The 21422-nt window shown below is 38.0% G+C and overlaps 1 protein-coding gene and 1 pseudogene across 1 annotated transcript; one reads left to right on the top strand and one right to left on the bottom strand.

Moving 5' to 3' along the window:
* The first annotated feature begins 459 nt into the window (after positions 1–459).
* On the top strand, positions 460–12483 carry LOC138172276 (inhibitor of growth protein 2 pseudogene; annotated as a pseudogene).
* A 2510-nt stretch (positions 12484–14993) lies between these two features.
* Positions 14994–16058, bottom strand: LOC138172260 (olfactory receptor 1f45-like). Its single transcript, XM_069101951.1, has one exon. The coding sequence runs from the start codon at positions 16056–16058 to the stop codon at positions 15126–15128; it is 933 nt and encodes a 310-aa protein (XP_068958052.1). The 3' UTR covers positions 14994–15125.
* Between the last annotated feature and the right edge of the window lie 5364 nt (positions 16059–21422).

Genomic DNA, 21422 nt, shown 5'->3' with positions numbered 1-21422 from the left:
GTTCAGCACCACAGGTGACTTCTAGATGTGCCATTAATGTTCTAATGCCCCTTGTAGTTCCTATCAGATTCCATCTCTGACTTTCTGCTGTAATCAGCCAAGTACCCAACACTCACATGGACTTGACAAGGACAGAGAATGCCTTTTCCTTGCTGCTTTCCCTTACATATTCCTCTAAGAGACCCCGTTGGGAATCTGCTTCAGCCTGATCTCTGTCCTGACCCAAACTTCTCCTCTTTCCTGTCTTCCTGAGCCCATTTTCTGTCACTTTCTGGATGCATAGCCTATGTGAAATTCAGACTGACAACACCTCTCCCTCCTATTGTTCTTACCCAGTTCTCTCTTCACTGCTGTCCTTTACAATCTTGAGAAATTGGAGGAGACAATCCCCTTCTTGAGTTGAGGGAAAAGAAAGATGGCTCACCTGGGGGGGGGGGTCTAGAAGCCTGTGTTCACTGAATGGGCCAATCAGCCCCACCTGCTTCTGCCTACCCCAAAAGCAAGACCTTTGGATTGAGTCAGGGCTTGTCTCACCCAGAGCAAGGTGAGATAACAACAGCAATTTAACTCACAGGTCAGCCCCAGGCAAGGAGGTTGAAGGGAGCAGAACAACCCATGTATATGTGTCTCGCTTTTCACAACCTGGTACTTTCCCTAGACCAAGTATACTGGAGACATATGTGCAGTCCAGCCTCCAGAAGAGACCTCAGGGAGCCATAACAACAGACATGGGCTCACTCCCTTCCCACTCCAGTTCCCCCTGCTGTCAAGGGTGAGGTAATTAGGCTGAGGTACTCTTGGGGGACACTCGGAACTTGCTCAGGCTTGAACTCCAGTGATTGGGACTCTGAGGACTGGGAATTGGGGCCCCTGGATCCCAGCCCCTACTACCTGGACAGGTGGGTTCTTCTGAAACATTGCATGTATCCCTGGGACCAGTCCTACTGCCCAAGGTGTCATCTCCACCCAAAGATCAGGCACTCCCTCCTCACTCCCTCTAGACCGGAAATTTTTAACACCATTTTCTGGATAAAAACTTCAACATGGAGCCAGCAGCAGCTGGGGAGAGAGGAACCACAAAGTGTGGGGCTCTTGGAGAAACCAGGGCATCTGAGTCTCCACTTGGGTATTAACATTATTCAGTCTATGTTAATCATTTATTACTCTCCAATTATATGCAGAGCACTACTGAATATTAGGAAGACATTTTTTTAAAAATATTTTCCCCAATTACATGTAAAAACAATTCAAACATTCATTTCTTAAAACTTTGAGCTCCAAATTCTCTCCCTCCCTGCTTCCCCTGCCCATCATTGAGAAGGCAAGCAAATGACATCAGTTATATATGTGTAGTAATGCAAAACATTTCCATGTTATTCATGTTGTGAGAGAAGATACAGTCCAAAAAAAGGAAGTTTAAAAAAAGTATGCTTTAGGGGCAGCTAGGTGGCACAGTGAATAGAGTATTGGCCCTGGAGTCAGGAGGACCTGGGTTCAAGTCCAGCCTCAGACACTTACACACACACACACACACACACACACACACACACACACACACACAAACTAGCCATGTGACCTTGGGCAAGTCACTTAACCCCACTTGCCCTCCAAAAAAAAAAGTATGTTTTGATCTCCATTCAGACTCCAATCAGTTCTTTCTCCAGATATGGATAGCATTTTTTTCATCATAAGTCCTTAGGAACTGTCTTGGATCATTGTATTACTAAGAATAGCTAAGTCATTCACAGTCAATCACTGTAATTGCTATGTATAGTTTTTCTCCTGATTCTGTTCACTTCACTTGCATTAGTTCATGTGAGTCTTTTTCTGAGATCACTCTACTCATTTCTTACAACGCAATAGCATTCCATCACAGTGATTTATCATAATTTGGTCAGCCATTCCCAGTTTATGAACATCCCCTCAATTTCCTATGCTTTGCCCCACTAAAAGAGCTGCTATAAATTTTTGTACATATATGTCCTTTTCCTCTTTGTTTTTAAGGGAGATATAGTTTATTAAGATCCAATCCCTGTCCTCACAGCCTAGAAGGGTGATGTGGCCCATGGCTAAATGACTGCAATATAGCCACAGGCAAGATAAATGCTTTAGAAAGGTGCCAGTCAATATCTGTCTGAGGTCATGAGGAGAGATCATGACTAACCCTAGTGAGTCAGAGAAAGCTTTCTGGAAAGGATGACATTTTAGTTGAGCTTTAAAAGATAGGTTAAAAATTCAAAAAGGAGAGAAGGGGAAAGTATTTCTGGCATAGGAAACAGAAAAGCCAAAGCCATGGCAGTGAGAAAATTCAGAGCACATTCAAGGGACAATGAATATTCTAGCCTGTCTGAAGCATAGAAGATCTAGAGGCGAAGACTGGGAAATAAGACCAGATAGATGAGACAAAGCAGCTTGTAACAAAATACACATATACACATGACCAGGGTTATATCTGAGTGGGCTACCCAAAATTGTGATTGGACCAGACCTATGGCTTTGTCGGTGTTAAACTCTAAATACAACATCTTAAGTATTTAAAATATTAAAGGGAAGAGAATGGGAACTTCCTTGAACAAGATGAGGATTTTTTTTTACTTATAAATGTACATATTAAATCCCTGAATGGATCCTAGGGCCAGAAAGTTAGAGTTGAAAGGAATCTTGAGGCCATCTATTTCTATAACTTCATTTGACAGATGAGGAAACTGAGGCCCAATGAATCTTGCAGAGGTCTCACAATCAGTAAGTGGTAGGCCCCAACTTCAAACCCAGGGCTTCTTACTTCAAATTCAGTTCTATGTTCAATCCACCACAATGGAATATTAGGAGCATCAAATCAAATAATTGGGGCAAGGTGTTCAATATCAATGATGATTGATGCTTTTAAAAAAAATTCTGGGTAATGAATGTATTCTTTTTTATGTGTTCTCTGTTTGGTAGAAGAACTGGTTCAACTGACTGTTTTTTACATGGGATAGAGGCAGGAGCGCTAGAACACTAACCCCACTGTTCCTGCCAATCTCACTTGGTCTTTGCTCTACACACATACACACACACACACACACACACACACACACACACACACACACACTATCCCTGAAATCTACTACACAGTGATGTAATGGTAATGGAAATTTGAAGATCTGCCCTGCCCTTGTATTTGCAATCAAACAGATACTTAGCACCTTGTCCAAGTTCATGATTGTGTCAAGTATTAAGACCCAGAACCTCTGCATCCCACAGTTGGATGGACTTACTGATGTAACAGGAAGGGGCTGGAACAGGGAGGAGCTAATACCTTACATAAAGAAAAGCCCAAGCTGAGAGAGGCCAGAACTTCTGGGAGCAAGAAGTGTGGAGGCTGAGGAGCTAAGAATTGAAAAGAGAACTGAGAAGAACTGAGAAATGGGAAGAGAGAAGATTTTGAGAACAAAACCTGTGGTGGCAGAACTTCTTCTGAGAGCTGCTGAGAACTTCTGAGGGCCAGCTGGAGTTGCCAAGCACTTCTGAGGGCCAGCCAGAGCTGCTGAGGACTTCTGATAGCTAGCTGGAGCTTCAGGGAATGAGAACTGAGAAATGAGAAGGAAAGAGTACTGGGAGGAAGCATAGCTGTGGTACCAGTACTTTGTCTATTTTGATGTTACTTTGTCTCAGACCTTGTTGCTCATTCTATGTTGATTTCTCAGGCAGAAAGTGAATTGATAAGGATGTTGGCAATATATATGAATGTTATTGTGGCTTCGTTAAGCTTTGTCTTCCCAGGAACAGAAACTGTGAAGGACTTGAGGTGGACCAGACACTGTGAGCTTCAATATGGAATAGGAACTGCACAAGAAGCTGGACAAAGAACTGAGAGCTGTCTGCCTTTGAACCCAGATGGCAGTTGGATAGATCCAGGCAGGAGCTGGGACCATGAAAGAGAAACTATGGAAGCTGAGAGCCTGCCTGGAGTCAAGATGAAAAGACCTCTCCTTGGGTATTTAATGCAAACTGAGAAAATCATGACTTACTGTGGCCTAGGGGTAGAGAACTCTGACCTTTACACTTAGATCATTGAGTTAAGGACTTCTCCAATTAAGAAGAAAGAGGACTTTTTGATTGAAGTGATTAAGACAATGTGACCTAGGGGTGAAGAACTTTGACCTTTGTACTTTGTGTCAATTAAGGAGGCTTGCCTCCTTAAGGATGATTTAATTAAGGACTTACTAAATGATTGTGTTACTAAATGAATATTATCTTTTGCTTAAAACTATGTGACCACTTTGGTGAAAACTATGTGGCCATTTTAGGGATAAGTTGTTAGGCCATAACATTGTGAATGCTGCACTTTGACTTTTGTGAATGTTTTGTCTTAATTTGTTACTGAATAAATAGAGAGTTCAGTATACTGTGTAATTAAAACCTTGGAGCTGTTCATAGCAGCAATCCTCTGGAAAGTTGCTTGTACTTGGCTTTATAGTGACTGGTTAAAAACTACCTATGTAGTCTTTGCAATGATTTTCTTGCTATAATTCCTCTTCCGTGTAGATAGAATCTGTCACATAGCCTTTGGACCCTAAGCTCCATACCTTAATGTAGAAAAAAAGTTGGAAAAAGTTACAAGAGTTTGGATTCTGTAGCTTTTGGTCACTTGTAGCTGCATATGTAAAAAAATGAAAACCTTGATAAGAAAATTCAATGTAATCTTTCTGTTAAAGGGTTCCTCCTTTGACCTGAAGTGCCTGGGTACACTCTGAAGATTTCTAAACTTCTCAGATTACATTAACATGAAATCTAGAAACATTAATATCTATCACTCCCCAAAGTGCACTGCTAATCAAGTTCTCTAGTTCAAAAGGCATCAAACTAAAATGGTTTTCTTTCCAGAGTAAAGAACAATGAAAAGACTTGAACCCTAATTCATAGATGATGAAGAAGCATCCTTCCTATTCTCTTTCCAGTAAACCACCTTCAGGGAGATGTGCAGCACTTTAGCTTAAAGTACTAACCTGGGCAGGATCTCCAGCAAGGAGGAAGACCTCTCATTGGAACCTATAGGGAGTCAATAGTAAAAGGGTCAAGAAATTGCTTTCTTTATGGTTTACCACTGGTTCCCCTACCCCAGAATCCTATATAGATCCTGTGGCTTACAGTACTGCCATATATGGAATTCTAAAAAAGGAGAAAGGACTTAGAATTCTTCCCCTTTTTGTGGGGCTCTGGGTGGCATCACCCTCCCTGTGGCCTCTCATTTGGTCTCTGTTCTCAGTGATAGAGTACCTGGTCTGGAGTCAGGAATGGTGAGGAGATTAAGGAATAGGAGGGTAAGGGGAGAAGATAAGGTTAGTATTCTTTTTTTTTTCTTTTGCAATGCAGTCAGGATTAAGTGACTTGCCTGGAGTCACACAGCTGGTAAGTGTCAAGTGTTTGAGGTCATATTTGAACTCAGGTCCTCTTGACTCCAGGGCCAGTGCTCTATCCACTGCACCACCTAGCTGCCCCCAAGGTTAGTATTCTTAAAGGGGGTGTGTATTAGGGAGGAGAAGGTGAAGGAGGAGGAGGAGGAACAAGAAGAAAAAGCAAATTAGATGTTTAAGGAGAGATAGGGTAAAAGGAGAGAGAGAGAAGGATAAATAGGAAAAATAGTATGTAAATAGTAGCTATAACTTTGAATGTGAATGGGATGAACCCAACCATAAAAATGAAAAAGCACAATGGATTAAAAACCATAATCTGACAATATGTAATTTATAAGAAACACATTTTAAAATGAAAGATACACATAGAGTAAAAATAAAAGGCTGGAGTAGAATTTATTAGCTTTAGCTGATGCAAAAATAAAGCAGGGGTAGTAATTTGATCTCAGACAAAGTTATGACTAAAATAGATTTAATTAAAAGAGAAAAACTGGGATACTATATTATGGTAAAAGGTATCATAGATAATGAAGAGATATAAATATTAAACCTATATGCACTAAATGCCATAGCACCTAATTTTTAAAGGAAAAGTTAAATGAATGACAAGTGGAAATAGATAGCAAAACTATAATAGTGAGAGACTTCAACTTTCCCCTCTCAGAACTAGATAAATCTAAACAAAATGTAAATAGGAAAGAAGTCAAAGAGATAAATGGAATCTTGATTAAGCGAGATATTATAGATATCTGGAAAGAGTTGAATGAGAATAGTAAGAAATATGCCTTTTTTCAGTGGTATATGGTACCTTTACAAAAATTGACTATATATTAGAGCAAAAAAGCTATAGTTTTATGTCTGTACAAAAACTTGTCAGTTTCATATATTCAAAGTTATCTATTTTATTTTTTGTAATTGTTTCTATACCATAGTTGCTGAAGAATACACTTCTCATCCAGAGCTGTGAGATGTATATGACCTGTGTTTCTTCTAATATTTTATACTATGATTTTTAATATCAAAGTTATATATCCCTTCTATTGTAGAAAATCATGCAATGAGGTATGAGGCTAAGCCTGCACTCTGCCAGAATAATTTCTAGCTTACCCAACAATTTTTTTAATCACAGAGGGAGTTATTCTAAGTAATTTATGTTTCCCAGCATATCAAAAACTGGGTTATTGAATTCTTTTATTTCTGATTCTTTTAGGTATAAATGGTTCTATTAATCTCCCTCTCTGTTTTTTAAGCAATACTCAAAAGTTTTGATAAATTATGCTTGAGTTTGATGTCTGAAAATGCTATTTCTTCTTCATCCCTCCCTCTTTCCATAGTTTCCCTTGTCATTCTAAATCTTTTACACTTCTATATTAATATTATTATCTTGTCAAGTTCTATAAAATATCCCCTTAATACTTTATTTGGTATAAAATTCAACATGTGAGTTAACTTTGATTGGTATTATTATCATTTTTATTATATTGGAATAGTCTAGCCACTAGCACTCTCTCTCCAGCTATTTATTTAGATTGCTTGCTGTTTCTTTACATAATTACATAATACTTATATAAATATTTTCTCCATTATGGGAGGTTGGTCCCTCCCATATTTGGGCAATTTGTCATTATTCAGAATGTGAGTTGGTTTTTTTTTTATTGTTGTCTTTTGAGTATTGTTATTCTTATAATATTAAAAAAAATGCAATTGATTTTGAGGGTTTCTTTTCTAGCCTCCGACTTTTCTAAAGCTTTTAAAATTGTCACAATCAGTATCTTTGATGATTACCTTGTATTTTCCAGTAAATATCATCAGCAAGTAGCAATATTTTTATCTCTTCTACAACTATCTGTATGCTTTTAATTTCTTTCTATTGTCACTGTTATTGCTAGCATTTCCAGAAATTTTTTAAATAATAGTGGCAAGAAACGACATATTTACTTTACTCTCATATTTACTGGAAAAAGTCTCAGTATGTCTCTATCATACATGATATTTGCTTTGGTTTTAGGTAGATACTTTTATGACATTAAAAAAGATTTCTCTGTGCCTATAGTTTGCAGGGGGTTTGCCAGAATAAGTGTCACAGTTTGTCAAGACTTTTCTTACATCAATTGCTATGATTACATAGATTTTCATGTTTGGGTTTTTAATATTTTAATTGTGTCAATTGTTTTCCTTTCTGTTCTGGTATAAGTCCAACCTGATCACAATGAATGATTTCTTGGATAAATCTCTTTAGCCTATTTGATAGGATTTTGCTTTAATGTGTTTTGAATGCCTATTCACTAATAGTATTAGTCTATATAGTTCTACTATGCTATATAGTTTCCTGCTTTAAGTGTTAGAATTATATTTGCCTCCTAAAATAAATCTATTAGAGAGCTTTCTCTTTAAGTTTTTGAGAATAATTTGTTTAGTATGACTACTAATTGTTTTTTGAAAGTTTGATAGAATTCTCCCATAAATCCATCAAGAGCAGGAATTTTATTCTTGGATAGTTCCTTTACAGTTAGTTCTATTCCCTTTTCTAAGATTAGGTTATTTATGATCTCTGTTTGATCTTCTGTCTGTTTGAACGTGTTATATTTTTGAAGATTTTTTTCTATTTGTTTTGTATTCTTGGTTTTGTTAGCATATAACATTGTATAGTAGTGTAAATAGTAGTATAACAGTGTCTATTAGTGTTCTGGCTATTCCTTTTGTTTCTTCTGGTTTTATGGTGGATTTGTCTTATTTACTTGCATTTTATTGATTTCATTTCTCATCTTTACCTTTTTAATAAGATTATCTAAAAGTGAATTAATTGCATTAGTCTTTTCAAAGAACCTGCTTTTAGTTTTATGGATCATTTCTACAAATTTTTTGGTTTCTAGTTTACTTCTCTTCTAGTCTTAAATACTTACTCTTTTGTGTTTTTTAAGTTTATTTACTTCTATTTCTTGACTTTCCAAGTTTTAAATGTATATTCAGTTCATTATTCCTCTTTTTCTTATTTTGTTAATATCTCTTTATATCTATATCCTAGAAATTATGGTATGTTCTTGCATCATTATCGTTTTCCTTTCAGATTATTAATGATTACTTCTATTATTTGTTCATTGAGACACAAATTAGGATTTAATTGTTAAGTCTCCACTTGGGTCTTTGTCTACTTGTCCCTTTTTTATTGTGTTATGGTCTGTATTGGAGGTTTTTACTACTTCTACTTTTTTACCTTTGTTTACACTCTTTGCCCAAACATACAGTTAATTTTTGTAGAATTTCCAAGTAGTGCTGAGATGTCATAAAATTTAACTATTTTTCCCCAACAGTTTGTGCAGTTCTATATTTTCTTTCTTTTATCTTCCTGGAAGACATTCAAAACTAAGAGAGAGGCACTGAAATCTCCAACATCCATTGCCTTATGACATGTCTATGTTATTGTGTTACTTTCAATGTCTTCTAGTTCAGTTTATAAGTCCTATATGAATTTAGATGCTAAAGTATTTGAAGCATACAATTTTAATATTGATACTGGTCTGTTTCTATAGTTTCTTTCAACATAATTAATTTCTCTTTGTGTCTCTTTTATGTTGTGGATGTTTGCTTTTTCTTTGTCTCATGGCCTGATTGCAATTTCTATCTTTTTATTAGCTTGCTGCATAGTAAAATTTTTCCAGCTTCTCATTTTTCTACATTGTATGTCTTTGTTTTTAAAATGTGTTTCCTGTAAGCATGTGTGTAATGCTGAAATATTGTGGAGTTTTATTTTCTTATCTAATCTGTCACTTTTTTATTTTATTGGATTGTTTAAATCATTCGTGTTTAAAGTTATAAGAGTTACATTTCTATTTCCTTCTATTTGTCTTTAATATTTTTCCTAAATCGGGATTTTTCCCTTCTTTCTCTGTAAACACAAGACAGTATTTTCAGTTATATTAGTCTAATCTATTTTAATACAACCCTATATCTACCAGATCTTATCCCTTACACTCAATCCCCAATTTTTGTCTTTACATTGTTTTAGAGTTTTGATTATTAGTTTCTTTCTTTCTCGCTTTTATCTATTTATTTAATTCTTCCCCTTAGTTAAGTAGTCAAATAGAATTCCCCTTCTTTCTTCCCCCTCAACTTGTTTTGTTCAATAATTTTTTTAATTTTCATTTTCCATACCTTTTTCCAAAAAAGTTTTTTTTTGTTATTTTCTCCATTATTTATCTTCCTTTTTGTATATTCCAGATTTTTTTCCCCTTTGATTCATGGTCTTTATACTTGTTTAATCATTTTTTAGTTTCACCATTCCTCATTGAATTAAGGATTTGAGGAACATTTTTAGTTTCTGTCTAAATATTTTATATATTGTTTCCCTGTATTATCTTTTGACTCCCTTTATTTGGGTGTTTCACCTTTATAAATACCAATTCAGAGTCATGATAGAGAGGATGTTGTCCCATGCTAGGAATTTTCCTATATTCCTGATTATTCAGTTCATTGTTGACCTTATTTTTTCCCTTAGCCATTTTTTTTCCATTTGCCTCGAAATCTCCTCCTTTGTTTCATGAGTTCCCACTCTGCTGCATGTTAGTTGTACCCAGAAGCTCTGCTTCTCTTACTGAGGCAGGATGGCTGGAAATTATAATCATTTTCTCTATCTCCTTTTATAGATTATCTCTCTTCTCCCATAGAAACACTCATCAGTAGTACCCCCTCCCAGCATTGATATTGAATTTCCCCAGTTCTTTCCCCCTTTTTCAAATCCCTACCATTGCATCCGCAGACATTCTTCTATACGATTTCTTCTTCCAGAGAGACTACAGGACTTATTCTCCCTGCATTGGTAGCCTTTGACTTGATTAAGGTGCATCATCTATTTCCCCCTATCGTCTTCACTTCCAATCTTTGTTCAATCTCCCATTCTGTAATTTAGTCCCACAAAAAAAAAAAAAAAGATTCTTTAGTATGTGAGGTGTTATGAGATTTAATCCATGATGTTTCAGTCCTGTTTCTCAACCACCGCTTTTATTTTATTTTATTTCTGCTTTAAAGGTTGTCTTTTTATGTACATTCAGAAAGAAATCTTTTAATGATCTTAGTTGTTATTTGCTTCTTGTTATCGTTGCCCTGGGTTGCTCTGGTGTTTAAATTTCTTGTATTTCTGTTGTCTGGCTATTTGGGAAGCAAATATTTTCTTCAGGTCTGCTTTTCTTTCTAAGAATACTTCCTTTTTCTATCCAGATAATTATTTCTGCTATATATGCCATAAATTCTGCTTTCACAATTCTCATTTCTCTCTTAAAGTATTCAGGAATATTATGCCGTGGTTCTGTGATCTTCTGGGATTCCACAGGGCTCTCTCCCTCATCAGGTGATGGTTTATTTTCCTATGTTGTACGATATTTATTCAAAGAGGCCTAAAACTATTTCCTTAATCTAGAGACTATAATTTATCCTATTATTAGTCTCTTCTACATTAGTTTATTTATTTATGCACGTTTTCTTTTATTGACTTTTCTTCCTCCTGAAATCTCTGGGAATTTGAGTTCTTTTCCTTATTTCTCTTATTCGTCACTTTTTCTCTCCCTCCCCAACGGTGGTGGTCCATCCCATCCCTAGGGGCTGGATCTCAAAAGCTCTCAGTTTTCTAAACTTTAAGTAATTTATGCTTCAACAACCGTGCAATCGGAGAGGAAGGTGGCATCAAAGAGATACAGGGACCCACACACGCATAGGCACACACTCACACCCGACACTCTCAAACTGGGTACTTGGGGAAAAGGGGTCGGGCCAGGTAGAGAAGGGAACCGGGAGCAGATTGTGGGCGCGAGGGGGACACGGAACCCCGGCAGCCGCCAGGGACGACCCAGTGCCGCGTCCCCTGCGGTCAAGGCTGCACGGCCGGGGATTCCAAGGGCCGGGGATTCCTGCTGGCGGGGCCCTGAGGGGGGCCCGCCCTAGGACGTGTGCCGAGATATGTGAGGGTTCCCTCCAGAGGGCCAGGGGCGGAGGGAGTCAGTGGGCTGCGCCCCTGTGAGGGGCTGCCGGGGCTGCCTCTCTGGAGACCCACGCGGCGGAGGCATGTGTGGCCGCTGGAAGCAGAGGAGGAGCGGCGGCAGCAGCAGCGGCGGCAGGAGCAGCAGCAGCTGTACTGGACCGCCGGGCTCCTGGACGCGGAACGAGGCCGGCTGCTCTCCTGCTACGTGCAGGATTACCTCGAGTGGTGGAGTCGCTGCCCTGGACGTGCAGTGGAACTTGTCCGTACTGTGAGAGACAGACACCAAGTATCGAGGGCACACTCGGGAGTTTTGCCTACTGAGTCCATGAGTTTGTCACCTCTGACCTACAGCATGATAGAACAGAAGAGCTTTGGGTTGAAAGAGGATATGCTTTTGAATCACAACACAAATTTACCCTTTAAAGAAACGTTAAAGGAAATTGATGATGCCTGTGAAAAATATAAGAAAATGATCCACATCAGAAGAAACGCCTTCAGTAGAATCTTCAGAAACTATTCATTAATCGTCAGGAACGGGGTAATGAGAAAATTCGAATTGTCACACAAATGGTTTGAGCTAGTAGAGAACCAGGCAAGACAAAAGGAGCTGCATTCACAATGTTTTCAAGATCCTTCAGAAAGTGAGAGTCCTTCAGATAAAGACAAAGATGGACTCCAGCCAACCAGAAAGGTCTTCAAAAAGACCCCTACAGAAACCAGTGAAAGCTGTGATCTCTACCACACAGCAAATTGGATTGAAGACTTTGATGATCAACCACTAAAGCAAAAGAAATCCAAATCTGCCAAGAAAAAGAATCTTTCAAAGGCCAAACAGCAAAGGGAAGATTCACCTGCTGAGGTTGCAGGAGATCCCACTGAATGGACATACAGCTTATATAAGCAAGTGTGTTAGGGGGAGATGGTAGCATGTGACAATGAACAGGGTCCAATTGAATGGTTTCACATGTTTCATTTACTTATAAAACAAAGGGAAAATGGCATTGCCCAAAGTGAAGAAGAGGTGAGAAAACAATGGACGAAAGTACTGGGGGAAAAGAGATCAAGGTAGTAAAGGCCATCCACATTTTAAGGGATTATTGTCTTTTATGTAATTGATTTACATTACAGAAAATGTTTTAGGATAAATGCATAAGGTTATGCAATAATTTTCAATCATTAGTATTACTGAAGTATTAAAAGTTCTCATACTTTGTGCTTTATTTTTCTGCACTGAATAACCAAATGCTTTAAAGCCAGGTGGTTTCAGAACAACATATAGAAAGAATTAGGAAGTGTGAACAATGTTATGGTGTGAACAAGTTGCTTTTATTTTTCTCCACAAACCATACATATCTCATTGTCATTTAAAATAGAAATGTTGTTAATGGGTAAACACCAAAAAGTTTACTAGCATTTATTTCTTCTCTGTATTTTACAAGTTTGAGGCTCTTCCGCTGATAGGAATTCTACCTCTGTAGTAAATCCAACCTTATCTCTAGTCTTATGAAGACTCATTTAAGGAGCTAGAAAGGAAAGTTAATTTAGGATTCCAGGTGAAATAATGTACTCTTATCACAGTACCTTCTTGTTGTATTTTTTCTTAGCAGCATTTTGATACTGTCAGTAACCCATTTGTAAATGACTCCATTTCACAAAATCAAGTATTAATTCACCTGTGTTTTAAAATTTAAAAAGTTCTCCTAATAAACTTGGATACTACACAGTAGTTGGTATACCAAAAATATTACAGTTAGGTTACAGTGGCAGAAATTAAGCTGGTGCAGCACTAAGGGTTCACATTGTTTTGGGACATTCTTAAGATATATTTCCTGAGATTGAAAACAAAAACAACTCAAAAAAAAAAAACCATCTTGGTCTTCTGTGACTTTGACTGGAAAAGACTGGTTTCTGGTAAATGCTAGGCTCTTTCCCTGAGACTTAATGCCTCCCATGTCTTATTCCTCTTTTCCTCTGGTCTCTGGCTGAGTTCTGTTGTGGCATAGAATGCTGTCATACTGTTTTAACAACCTGAACAACATTTTGCCCTTTAGATCTGAGAGGCCCTGTGAGCTAGAGAATGGTGTTCAGGACTACCTGTTTGCTCCCATTACATGAGAACATATTGGTTCCCTCCACTAGAAAGTAAGCTTCTTGATGGCAAGCACTAATTCATCTTAGTCTTTGTGTATCTATTGTCCGACTTTGGCTTGGCATAAAGTAGGGATTTAAGTGGGATTTATTTTGTTTGTTACTGTGGATTAACAGTTAAAGGGACATTTTCCCACTATTTTAAGCACAAAAGGATTGAATGTGGAAGGATTTTTAGACTTGGATCATAAATGGACCCAAATAGGCAGGACAATTCAGGAGAATAGGTAGGGTCCTAACAAAGTCCTTTAATATATTCAAAGTTGCTAATACCTAAGATGTCAATTTCCATACCAACTACATAGGAAAACCTCAACTCAGTAGCAAATAAAAATTTTTATTAAAATAGAATAAAACATCAAAATTAAGTCATAATTGAAAATAGTAAATGAAATGCCAGGGAAGTGTGCAACACACTTGTTTCTCCTTGAAATCTTACCCCATATATATATATATATCCATGTTCTTGACATAGAGCATAAATAACTTATTTCCGTTATGTTGTAAATACGACATTATTTTTAAATGCTAAATCAGAATCATATTGTCTCAGAGATGCAAAGGATATCAGAAATCCCCTACTCCCCTCTGTATATAAGAATATACAAAGTAGTTACCAAACTCTTTTGCAAGACTTCCAGTAATGGGCAGTTTACATCTCTTAAATCTTCCATTCCACTTTTGCATAGCTCTCATGAAGAATCTTTTTCAGATGAAATTCACCTGCCTGTAATTCTCCTTCACTGGTCCTGGGTCAGCTTTTTTATTTCAAACAAAATGTTTAGTCTCTCTTCCATATAACAACCCTTCAAATACTTAAGGATTTTCATATTGTCCTTTCAATGCTCCTCACACCCAACATCCTCCCTTCTCCAAGATAAATATTTCTTTTCTATTCAACTAATCCTTGTAGGAAATAATTTCTAACTTGTAGCTTTCTCATATTTCTGGCCACCCTCCTCTGTATAGGTTCTGGCTTGTTAATGCCTTTCATTAAATGTGGTACCAGAATACAAAACAATGAACTAAAATGTTATCATAGTAGAAGAAAGAAAATGATGATTGTCCTCATTCTAGACTCTATATTTCTTTCATTAAGCTTCACATCATGTTAGTTTTTTTTTATTTTTACATTTTATCAAAGTTTAAGAATATATTGCAATCAGTAAAATCCCAGGTCTATTTTTATGTGAGCTGCTGTCTAGCAACTTCACTCCTACCTAGTATTTGTGCCATTGAAATTATGAGCCAAAGTGTAGTACTTTATATTTGTCCCTTATTAAACTCAATTAAATTACGCTTATTTTATTAGATTCAACCTATTGTTATAACTCGTTGAAATCTATTTGCATTCCAATTCTGTTTTTAAAAGAGCATGAATGATTCCTCCCAGATTTATGTCATCCACAAATCTGACAAGCATGCCATCTATATCTTTAAAATGCTTCATTAAAATAAATATTGAACACAATGTCACTAATGGAAAAGTCCTTTGACACCAGAGAACTCCATCCATGTCTACACTAATCCATTGATCTTAGTTCAACACATTCGCCTATTTATTTTACACTATATTTAGCCCTTTCGGAAGAGGACAAATTCTACTATGATCATTCCTTAGAAAAACATTGAAGGCCAAGAAGCTTCCCCAGAGCTCTTTTCAAGTCATTGCTCCGAAGGCTATAGATGAAAGGATTTAGTGCAGGGGTGACTACTGTGTACATCACAGTCGCTATCATGTCTTTCTGGGCTGTGTGAGTGGAGGAGGGATTGAAATACACACCAATGATGGTGCCGTAAAAAAGAGAGACCACAGACAAGTGGGAGCCACAAGTAGAGAAGGCCTTCCATTTCCCGTGAGCTGATGGGACCTTCCACACAGCAAAGACAATAGGAGTGTAAGAGACCACAATGCATAGGAAAGAAATGAAAACTACTGGTCCCCCCAAAAGAAGGACCAACATTTCATTGACATGGGCATCAGAACATGAGAGTTTTATCAAGGCATTTATGTCACAGAAGAGGTGAGGAATTTTGTTATTTGTACAGAAAGATAGCTGAGCTAACAATATGGCATGTACCATTGAAATGAGGTGAGCAGAAACCCAAGACACTGCCACCAATAGGGCAGACAGACCTGAAGTCATGATTGCACCATAGTGTAAAAGGTGACAGACAGCCAGGTATCGATCATAGGCCATGGCAGAGAGGAGGATGCTATCGGAAGTACCAAAGGCAATATGGAAATACATTTGAGCCAGGCATTCTGCATAGGAGATGGCATTACTCCCTAACAGGTAATTTATCAGCATCTTGGGAACTGTGGTGGAGGTAAAACAGAGATCAAGGAAAGATAGGTTGGCTAGGAAGTACATAGGGGTATAGAGATGGGAATCAAAGCCAATGGCCAGAATGGTGAGCAGGTTCCCCAGTGTCCCGATGAAGTACACGCCCAGAAACACTCTGAAGAGGAATTGCTGCTCCTCTGGTTGGTCAGATAGACCCAGAAGGAGAAAATCCAAGACCCCTGTTTGATTCTCCATTTCTATGGATCTCTTGAATCAGATAGGAAGAAAAAGAAAATATAGTGGGAATGTCAAAAGCGCAGAGGTCAAAATGAGTTGGTATTCCCAACACATATACTCCAAACCACCCCCAAAACAGCCAGAGCCTGAACCTGCAAGGAATCTTGTCTCTTGGCTCCCTTCCACTTACCAAGCCACTGACCACACCAGCCCAGAGGAGCCAATAGTGAGACAGTCTCCAGTGGGCATTATTCTTCTTCCACAACCACCTCCTCACCCTTGCCATACACAGGGATGGGGGTTAAATCATAGCAGAGTTAGATAGTTGAGATACTGAAGCCAAGAAGTGGTAATTAATGAGTCAAAATCCACTAAGGTCTTTAGGGATTTGGGCTTGGACCTGTACTTGAATAAAGGTGGATGTCCAAGTTACTTATCATTTCTTATGCATTCCTCAAGAACAGAGAGTTAAAATAAGTAGTTTTTTTTACTGACAACATATACCCATACCTTCCAGTGGGAGCATTTCTCTAGGCTGATAAAATACAGTTCAGAAAGATAAGGACAAATAGAAGTCTTTAGTAGGGAGATAAAAAGTAGTAGTCAAAAAGGTTCCCTGAGGTTTCAGGAGTTCTTCACCAAAATTCATAAAACTTTTTCCTGTTCTTCTTGCCCTTAGTCCCAAATCAATCCACAAGGTGACAAAGTTAGGCCAAATGAGGGCTACAAGTTTTCACCACAATTTCCTTACTCAAATAAGTCCTGGACGATATTTTGGTAGTGTGAGGAGTTGCTCAGACTTCCCCAGTTTCAATAGTTTGCTGGTCAAACTTCAGAGGTGACATGGCCATCAAAGTCTCATATGATATATCTGAGAGATTTAGGTAATTTTGAGTTTAGGAGCTATGTGGCACCATAGTGCACAGAGCACTGGGCATAGAGTCAGGAAGGCCCCAGTTTAAGTCCAGCCCCAGGCAGCTACTACTTATGCAACCCTTGGCAAGTCACCTAACCTCAGTATCCTCAAATGGGGATAATAATAGCACCTGCCTTGCAACGTTGTTGTACTTTATGCATATTATTCATTTATTTTGAGTACATGTTGCTTCCCCAATAGAGTTTAAGATCCTAGAGAGTAACATTTTATACTATCCCTGAAACCTAGGATAGCACATACTCCCACATATACTGGGTGCTTAACAAATGCATGTTGTCCAGATGAAGAAATGAATGCTCCATGAATAGATGAAGGTTTCCTGGGGGAAACACTTACTTTACAAATATGTTGTTGATACTAGACACTGTGTCCAAGCCCTAGGCTCCTTGTCCTTTACTTATCCATTCTCTTCTACCAAAAATTCCTGGCCAAGAACTGTTCCATGACTCACATTCTTTCCAAAGAACAGGCATTGAAATTCTGGATAGATTCTGTTTTATCAGGGTCTGTGGAAGGATCACATTAGGAAGATGGAAGGACTTTCCAGGGTTTGGGCTTCTAAATATAGATTCCCCGAGCACCTTGTTAGATGGAAACAAACAGAGTTAATTGCCTTCCTGCCTTTCCTTCCCCTAACTCCCCTTCTGTGACTTTGTACACAATACTCTCGAGGGAAAGAACACTATTCAAGGATTTTAGTTCTCAGAAGAACAATAACTAACCAGAGCTAGCATTCCTTGCCCCTCTGCTGGAAGGAAAGGTTCCAATTATATACTTGCCGGGCAAGAATGATGCGTCAGATCTAATAAGCAATCAATCAACACGTATTTATTAACTGCTTGTTATGTGCCAGATACTGTGCTACACCTACGGGATATCTGACTATGTGTCCTGATCCAGATGAATTCAAGTTATCTGACTTAGTTCAGCTAGGGTTTCAGGTGATGAAAGTACTGTTACATGGGAATACTTATTTACTTAATTGGTATTCATTTTGCATACTGCATATGCACTTACTTTCATTAATTAACAACAGTCATCATGATCATCATCATCCTCATCATAGTAGCAGGAGTGTAGGGTATGTTCAGGAAGACTAATAGTCTTGTGTGAGAGTTGCTAAGCCCTTTTCAGGGCTGCTTTCCACCTTTAGTGTTCAACTGCTTCACCCAACTGTAACTTGTGACTCCAAGAAGCTGTAGCATGCATAGCAGCCACCTCTGGTAAACCATTTCAACAGATGGACCTCCTGGAACCTAGGATAGCAGATTAAGAATAATCCAGGGCTGAGTTGGTGGATGGGGAGTGTCTGCCTTAAGCTTGTGATAACATCCCCCAGGGGAATGAGAAAATGGGAAAAAATTGTCCCAATGGCTATGAAGGTGGCTAAAATAGACGCTGTGGAATGCTTAGAGCTTAGTTAGACATCAAAGATGCTGAGGTCATCCACTGAATCCCAAGTCATCACCAGTCATTTTGACTTTGTTTTGCCCATGGACTTTGATGACTCTAGAAGAGAGACATGTTGATGACTTCTCACAATTCTACCTCACTTAAATTAAATTTATTCATAAATCAAAAGACATCACTCATACCATTTTACCATTTTTACCTTCCATTCCAAATGATCACGTGGACTATTTGTACCTGATCTGTGGTAGGGCCTTCTGAGCTTACATTGGTCTGATCAGCCATATTTGGGCATACTGTACCTTGTCTACAACATAGTCATGTCATTTTGGTCCTCTTCAAAAATGAAGGCAAACCAGCCTCATATACTTAATACAAAAACTATCCGTGTGACCTTGGGCAAGTCACTTAACCCCAATTGCCCTCCAAAAAGCAAAAAAAAGGAGGCAAACAACTAGTTATAGTGGTGGTAGCAGTAGTAGTAGTACTCGTAGTAGTAGCAGTAATAGTAGTAGCAGTAGTAATAATAATAGTAGGAGTAGCAGTGGTGGTGGTGGTGGAGGAGGTGGTAGTAATAGGTAGCATTTATATAGTGACTATTATATGCCAGGAACTATTAAGCATTTATTAATATTATCTCCTTTGATCTTCACAACAACCTTGGGAGGTAGGTGCTATTACTACCCACATTTTATAGTTTAGAAAACTAAGACAAAGTTAGGGTAAGTCATTTGCCCAAAGCCACACAGCTAGTAAGTGTCTGAGGCCAGATTTCACTCAGGTTTTCTTGACTGCAGGCATGTTGTTTCCCCCATAGAATGTAAATCCCTTAAAGGCACTGTGGAAGGTGCATTTTGAAGACTCCATGTTGTCTTGACACTCCTGAACATCTCCTTCAATCCTTGCCATTGCCCTGATCACTTTAAAATGACAAAAGAAAACTCAGAAAATCTCAATAGTTCAAGGAATTCCCCCTCTTCTCTTTAGCCTCTATCTACAATAGCAAGTACTTGACCTTTAACAAGTACATATGGATTCACTGATAATTCAGTGACTGTTTCCCTTGGTCTCTTATAAATAACTCTGTTAACAATGACACATTTATGGGGTGGCTAGGTGGTACAGTGAGTAGAGCATCAGCCCTGGAGTCAGGAGGACCTAAGTTCAAATCTGGCCTCAGACACTTAACATTTACTAGCTGTATGACCTTGGGCAAGTCACTTAACTCCAATTGCCCTTCCTTTCCCCCCTCCAAAAAGACAAAAAACAAACAATGACACATTCCCCCCCCATGATAAATTAGAAGTAACTCCTTTTTCTATTAAATATTTTTTTCCTGCCTACCTCTTGTATCTGCTCTTACCAAAATTTGTAAGAAGCCACTATACTTATTGCAGGGAGCTCAAAAAGAAAGAGTGTGGGGGTGTGAGGGTGTGGGTGTCTGTGTCAAAAAAATACATATGTTTTTATGTATAAAACATGCACATACTTTGGCACATACTCATGTACACGTATGTATGTTATCTGCAGAATTATGAGACACATGTGTCCATCACCACCACACACATGATAGTGAGTGTTGCATTCTTGAGTGAATAAACTGCAGTTTCCCTGTCTGTCTCTATCTCGTGCTGGGTCTTTTGGGCAATAGCTAGTGAGGACCTTTAAAATTCTTTCAATAGCAGAGATTGATTCATTATTTGTTATTGTATCCCCAGGGAGTAGCCCAGTTCCTGGTACATTGTAGACTTTACTATGATTGTTGAGCCATTGTCAATAGTACATGAAAAACAAAAAATGAGGGAAAATAAGAGCTGTCCCAAGTCCCTCTCTTTCCCAGGGCTTCCCCATCCACATACATCAGAGAACCCAGAACCTGGCTAGATCAACCCTTTGGAAATACCTAGTAGTAAGAGAGCTCCAAGTCCAACCCCAGAAAAGGAACTAGTCAGGGGAAGCAATGGACAAATTTTAGACGGACAAGAAGTGAGGAATGTGTGTATGTGGATATCTTTTTGATTATTTGCCAGTGTTGGGGAAAACAATTTGTAGCAAGAGGTGCTAGTCTAAGGGTTCTTTACCTGAGGTAAGTTTATTTTTTTATTTTTATAACTATATATTAATATAATTGGTTTGTTTTCAAATTCTATTTTTTTTATTTAATCATGTTGTTCTAAGATGGGGTCCATAGATTTCACCTGAATGCCAAGGAGATCCATGACACAGAAATAGAACAAAATTTTAAGCATGATTCTGGGTAAGGGCCCCCAAACTTGAAGCTCTTTGGAACTCTAAAATTCTCTGTAATCCAATCAATCAATAAACACATATTATGATGTTAAGCACTGGACATACAAGGAAAGGTATGAACCTGGTCCCTGGACTCAAAGAGTGCAGGTAATTGGGGGAAATTTTTATAGACAATTTATCAGATTAAGGTCTCATATCTAAAATATATGTAGAACTTTGTGAAATCTATAAGAATATCAATTATACCTCTACTAATAAATTGATAAAGAATATGAACAGGCAGTTTTCTGTTGTGGAAATAAAAAAATAAAAAGTGCTCTAAATCATTCTTAATTAGAGAAATGCAAATTAAGATAACCTTGAGATGCCATTTTATACCTGCCAGATTAGCTAAAATGATAGTTACAAATGTTGGAAAGGATGTAGAAAAATTGGGACACTAATTCATTGTTGTTGGAATTGTGAATTGATCCAACAATTTTGGAGAGCAATCTGGAATCATGCCCAAAGAATTATTAAACTTCCTATACCTTTGGCCCAGCAATACCACTTCTATGTCTATTTCCAAATGTTATTAAAGAGAGAGGAAAAAATCCTATATGTTCTAAAATGTTTATAACAGCTCTCTTTGTAGAGGTAAAGAATTGGAAATTGCATGGATGCCCATCAACTGGGGAACAGCTAAATAAGTTGTGGTATATGATTGTGATGGAATACTACTGTGCTATAAGAAATGATGAGCTCAATGATTTTGGAAAAAAATGGAAAGATTTGCACAAAATAAT

The sequence above is a fragment of the Petaurus breviceps genome, unplaced genomic scaffold, assembly GCF_028583685.1.
Source record: "Petaurus breviceps papuanus isolate PSGF00001 unplaced genomic scaffold, PetGlider_PUasm1.0 523, whole genome shotgun sequence".
Lineage (NCBI taxonomy): Eukaryota > Metazoa > Chordata > Mammalia > Diprotodontia > Petauridae > Petaurus > Petaurus breviceps.
This window is presented reverse-complemented; position numbering and strand designations above follow the sequence as displayed.

Coding starts and splice junctions, on each gene's coding strand:
- LOC138172260 (XM_069101951.1), bottom strand. CDS start 16,058: ATGGAGAATCAAACAGGGGTCTTGGATTTTCTCCTTCTGGGTCTATCT.